The 6,211-nt window shown below is 37.1% G+C and overlaps 1 protein-coding gene across 1 annotated transcript in view; it reads right to left on the bottom strand.

Moving 5' to 3' along the window:
* The window catches only part of LOC105563716 (D-arabinitol dehydrogenase 1-like), a 4,635-nt gene extending 1,927 nt beyond the window's left edge, over positions 1 to 2,708 (bottom strand). The window contains exons 1-5 of the mRNA XM_012015567.1: positions 2,486 to 2,708; positions 1,273 to 1,530; positions 554 to 791; positions 289 to 467; positions 1 to 217 (exon numbers count right to left, since the gene is read on the bottom strand). Of these exons, the coding sequence (XP_011870957.1) occupies positions 14 to 217; positions 289 to 467; positions 554 to 791; positions 1,273 to 1,530; positions 2,486 to 2,626 (1,020 nt within the window). The 5' untranslated portion in view covers positions 2,627 to 2,708 and the 3' untranslated portion in view covers positions 1 to 13. The remainder of the gene's footprint in view (positions 218 to 288; positions 468 to 553; positions 792 to 1,272; positions 1,531 to 2,485) is intronic.
* Positions 2,709 to 6,211: the final 3,503 nt, after the last annotated feature.

Genomic DNA, 6,211 nt, shown 5'->3' with positions numbered 1-6,211 from the left:
CGGAATCTTTGTTTTATAACTTGAAAACCGCCTTACTTATGTCTCCCTTCTTCAATGCATCGAGAGCTTCTTTATATTGAGACAGAGAAAATATCTTGATTCCTAGTTTACTGTAATCAAGATACTTTTCAGACAGTGATTGCACCAAAGCTAACCCTTTAGGAAAACAGTAGGGATTTATAATCACGCCTATAATGCTCAACTCCTTTTTGTAGATCTGCATAATGACAATTTTTAGTAAGAGAATATCGCAACTTAATAACTTTCGCCTGTAGGTGGGACACGTACCTGAAATGGTTCAATCGATAGTTTTGCTTTCGGATTAGCAACACCGAATACGCATAAACGACCACCGTGACCTAGCAAAGACATGGCCAATTCCATGGCTGGAGCATTGCCGCTGCAATCCACAGCTAAATCAAATTCCTCTTTCAATTCTGTCGGACTTTTAACTTTATAATCGAGACCTATTTACATATAAATACATCGCCATTAGAGAGAGAAAGAGGGGGAGGGGGGATTGTCTCAGATTTTTCAATATTATTTAGATTACCAAGATTGGAGGCAAGATTTTGACGCTTTTGTTGCGGTTCACTGATAGTGACAGTTTTTCTGAAACCGTGCAGATGAAATAGGCAGGCCCACAATAAACCTATGATTCCAGCGCCCATCACGAGAATCTTGCTTCCTATATTTACAGGATTGATCTTGTCCCAGCCGTGAGCCATGCACGACAACGGTTCACTCAGCACTGCTTGGTGCATTTCAATTTCATCCGGGATTAAGTATACCTATCGTAAATACCGATAATATCATGCGAACGATACGTACTCGCAACGCGAGAATAATTAAAACGAGGGGGCATTGTGGTGTACAGATTTGCGGCATTATAAAGATAAAATAAGATAAAGTAATGCCACTAGGCATTAGTGGGCATTGGTGTACAACATTTTGGTCAGCGGTTTCCCCCTCGAGTTAAAAAATCTAGCATTGACTTTTTCTCAATAAAAATGTCTAGCCAGATCATTACTCACGTCACATTTCAATCTTGACCGCATGTTTTTATGCTCTTAAATTAAAAATTTTATCAAATGTACTTTATTTGAAATTAATTAATAGTTTTACTATTGGCTCGACTCTCTGAAATTTAATCGGCGAATATTTCCTTCGTTATTTCTTATACCATGGAAATTATTAGTGCTTAAATATTTTAGCTAAAAACAACTAAATTGGTCGAAGAATCCGTCGTTAGAATCGTCGAGTATTTAGTACCTGTGTTTCTGGGACAACTGCGTGAGTAGCCCATCCACCATCTCTAAAAATTCCGATAGTGTTATTTATACCACCGTGATTACAAAAATGATAATTCGCATTGTGACAGTGATCGCATTTGTTGCATCCACTGTTGGGATCGACAGCGACACGTTGACCGATTTTAAAAATAGTCACTTCTGATCCGAGTTCATCGATAGTACCTACAAACTCGTGTCCAAGAGTCAAAGGTCCGTCCTCTTTACATGGAAAGGATCCCTATAAGACATGTTATTTTAAGATCGAAAAGTCTATACGTATATCGGCGAGTATACACGTATACTCGCGTGTTAGATATCAACAATCAACAAAGTTTTAACTTTTATCATGGATCACGTTAGTTCAAATAAAAGTCTGATTATCAGACTCCAGTGAAACGAACGGCTACTGATTGCGACTCGAAACGTGTGTACGTTTCCTCTATTAATTTTAAATATTTCCAAATAATTTTCGAGTAATTTAAATAATAAAATCTTTGATTCTATATAATTTTTGTCCGTAACTCTAGTACCTTATGGTGTTAAAATATTTTTATGTCTCGCGCGAGTAATCATATCTTATACGAATAAGCGATGCTCACATTTAATCGAAAAAAAATTATATACTAAGTATGCACATTTGTAAAATGTCGCTGTGACTGTTTAGAATTATTACGCACGGTCGGAAAATTTGTGTTTTCTTGTTAAAAAAAATGCCGGTTAAATTTCTCGTGTTAAATGTTTAACACATTCATGTGTTTATTTAACATATTGCTCTTGTGTTGCTTGACCTCAATTGTAAAATTATTAAAATAACTAAAAAGAAATTTGTTAATCTTACACAATACACATGTTCTATATTATTGGTAACAAGATTTATCTGTTAAAACTTACATCTGTAAAATGTAACAATTACATTTTTCTAAATTTATTTTGTCATTAAAAATATTAGTTAATTTTACAGAAAATTTATTTAAAATTATTTTAAGATTCGAATTTATTTTGTGTTAAAATATTAACAGAGTATTAGTGTGATCATTTAACATATCTATATTATGTTAAATTAACAGAAAACTTTGTGTCGACCGTTTGGAACGTGTGATATCTGTTAAAAACACAAATTTTTCAACTGTGTAATTTTTTGCATTCTACAATTACGATAATAAAAATTATATATTTTTACAATGGCAACATACTTCCAAAATATGGAGATCCGTCCCACAGATTCCGGAATACGCGACTTTAATTCGAACCTCGTTTGCCGCTGGTTTAGGAAGAGCATCTCGTTTCTTTAAAGTAAGCGACTTGTTCGACAAATTAAAACTTAAATATTCCATCGTACACGATTTGTATCCGCTTGAGTCGTCTTATTCGAGAACACTGAGAAACTCAGCCGTCATCATCCGATATTTATAAGTTGACGACATTAAGTAAACCTACACCTTTAACACTGATGTCTTATCAAATCTCGAGCGATTACGTAAAACTGAAGCATGGTGGTGAAGACATAGCGATTGTCGACTTGACATCCAAAGGTCAGGGCAATTATAAGTTGATTAGAACGAAAACAAAATTGTTGAACCGTAAAATACAGTTATTTGTAAAATCTTACAGCAACGTTGCAAAGATGTTATGGAAGCGTTATTATGGAAATAGAAACAAGATTGCAATAATATCATGTAGACTGTAGAGTAATAAAAACAAAAAAATAGGGTGTGCCATAATACTTTCTCTTCTATACATATATCGGGCATGATTAAAAGATTTAAATTTCAATCTCGCTGGATTGAGAAATGTCTGAAGAAGATGCAAATATTTCAGCAAGCTAAATACAGCTTATTCATTTACGAGCATGTACGTTATCTCTAGTCAGTTCAAACTCTTTTAGATGCGTTACAACGAAAACACCTAACGAAGACAATTGTATAAATGTTTGTTGTAAAAGACACCGCTTTACGTACGAGATATATGTAATTCAGTTAATCGCTATTTTAAACGGGACCTCTTTTTCTCGTGTCGAGGTAACGATGATGCTGAAGCGGAAAATTCATTCATGCACGGCAGATCGACTTGTTGTGAACGAATGTCCTTCAATTCATGAGAAATTTCGGGTCAACGGGACACAGAGCTGGATAACTGGTTGCACCGGGAAACCGGAAATGGGGTCGAGAATGACGTCATCTAGCTTCAACTCCGTTTATTCAACCCCCGGGGATAAACTAGGTTACTGGGACAGGCTACCCCTCCCCTCGCTCCCTCATCCCCTATGCTAATCTTTTCACGAAAAGAGAGTCTTCGCTCTAAAAAATACGCTTTAAATTACGTAATACATTCGCGCTTCTTTGTACAAGATACTAATTATAACAAGAAGACTAATTATAAAGATCTCGATAATCCACTTTAGGATCGGAATAAACCTATAACTTGATCAACGTCATCAGCCTTAAAATAAGGTTGCTTCGGAATCTTTGGTTAAATCAAGATAATGTATAACATCAATGTCCATCAGCGCGTTAAAGAAATTTCACTTTTTAAGTGTATTTTTTAGAAAAAAGTTATTCAAGAGGCAAAAATCTAATTCACCACTCCGTCGCCTTTTCCTAACGATATAAGAGAAAGGATCAAAGCTTTAGCAACCCACAGATTGACATTTACACAAAGCAGTACGAGCAGAATAATTTAATAAACGCCAAGTACTCGTAAACATTTGTGTCTTATTTTTATCTTTCTTTACTTCGAATGCCGAACGAGAAAATAACAGAGCAGAGACACGTTAAACGTTGAATGTCTCACGGTGCATACACATTCGAGATGGTTTTTTTTTTTGCAGAAATTGTCCCGCCGCGTATTCATAAGTAGCCAATGACGGCACGTGCTTTGATTTCTGAACGAGCTGCAAGGTGAATGGACCGTTCAACGTCACAGCCTCAAAGTAGGTCGCCGTCGACGGCTCTGGGTCGCGTATCGCCTTGTCCCTTGTACTGCCACCAGCAACGGCAGTACAGTTCATTGAAAAACCGGGACTCGATCAATATCTCCCCCCGATAAGCACATTAATAGCAATTTGCGACATGGATGAATACCGAATTCTAGACCCTTTGTGTAATAATCGTTCGTCGAGAGAGAGAGAATCGGCTCGTCGGAGCCTGCACCGACTCGTATTCAACAGTAAGAGGGGAAAAGGAAAAAAACATGGGGTGGAAGAGGGAAAAGGGGGGGGAAAAAAGAAGAGGAGACAGACGCATGAACGGAAAGCGGAAGCAGCCAAGTTGCTGCTCAATGGAACAGCTCAATCCCTACGAGCGGATGCGAATGGGTAGGCAGTCCATTGAAGGTTACACGGGTATTCGCATTGCGTATGCGCAAGCTTTGACGTTTCTCTTTATCCATCGAAAGGACGTGGATACTCCCTTCGCGTCTGATTCTCTTTGCTACTCCACGCGACGAAATCTCATCGCGATAACGAACTGCTATTATGCAAATGTATGAACAGGACAGTTTCCGATTTCCATATTTTAACAAAATATGCGAATACAGGATATCCTGCAGACCGTAAAAATGCAAGCAATTTTAAAAATTATAAGGGATATTGTGTTTGCTTTTTCGCAAGCTAAAACTTTGGTCGGTTAAACGACAAAAATTTGACCTTTTTCAGTTCATTTATATCAAGCGTAGTTTACCTTAATAGAATCTTAATTTTAGACTTGTCGTCATTTACGAAGATAGTACAATGCTAATACAAATTGAAAAACTTTGATAAATGATCATTTTCGCTAAAGGACAATTGATTAGCAAAGAATCAGCTGTTGAAAAATAATGCGCGAGAAGACATTTCATTTAATTTAGCCAAACATTGTTGCGACATATATGCTCAGCACCGTGAGCGTAATGACTAATTGATGAAAAATTAATGACACTTGATGAAAAAATAACGAACCAAGTATGTTTCGTTAATGTTAAAAAAACGTAAACTCACGTAGACGAGATTCCTTTTCGCTTATCTCACGGATACACGTGCTTCGGGTTTTTCCTTGAATCATTGATTATATCTGCTTAAGCGAGATGTACATCGGAGACAGTTCTGTTTTCTGTAGCCCGACTAACCGGATATAACGGAGCTGTCTACGACTTTCAACAACCAGGTCGGGTAAAAAAAAACATCTATTCTTCAGCGAAACGGATTAATTTAAACGGCGTCTATACATACCTATGTATACATAAAATCTACACTTTGAAAACTGCACCTTCCACGTCTTTGCTCTCGCGACGTCTCGCCTCTCTCCGTTAAACGAGTTTTACATATACAGTAAACATGTAATAGATTGATACATCTGTGTAATTTGACACACGGACATTGCTATATGAAATGTGATTTCTGTAAGGAGTAACTCTTCAAGAATGCTATCAAGGCCGAGCTCTCTGTCGTGTATCCCACCGGAAGCGGATATGACGTGTCGGTCGATTAAAGTAATTAAAAAATTCTCGTGTGCAGTCATTGGATTTGATTAGATAAACTGTTACGAATAATTACGTTACTATATCCAGCCAACATAAAAATATCGATACGTTGTGTGCGTGGGTGTGTCAATAGTAAATGTATTCAAAGTGGAAAGGACGAATTGGGACTAAATTGAATAGGCATTTGATAATATAACTCCATCAATAAAACTGTTAATGCGTTTAAAACGTTTCTTACTAGAGAATAGGATCAACTTCTAGTACTCCGCATATATTCGTCGTTGAATCCGTGTCACGCACGTGTGCAAGATCATTATCATGCCCAAGTATCTAACGTGTAACGTTGGGTACGTGTTGAATTTTAATTAATAGCAACAAAAAGCGTGATGTAAGAAATTGTTTCGATTCTCTCCTTCACGCTCTTTCTCTCGCCCCCTCTCCCTTTCTCTCGCTCTCGCTCTCTC

Source organism: Vollenhovia emeryi, unplaced genomic scaffold (assembly GCF_000949405.1).
Source record: "Vollenhovia emeryi isolate VEMERY1.0 unplaced genomic scaffold, V.emery_V1.0 DF939172.1, whole genome shotgun sequence".
Taxonomy (NCBI): domain Eukaryota; kingdom Metazoa; phylum Arthropoda; class Insecta; order Hymenoptera; family Formicidae; genus Vollenhovia; species Vollenhovia emeryi.
This window is presented reverse-complemented; position numbering and strand designations above follow the sequence as displayed.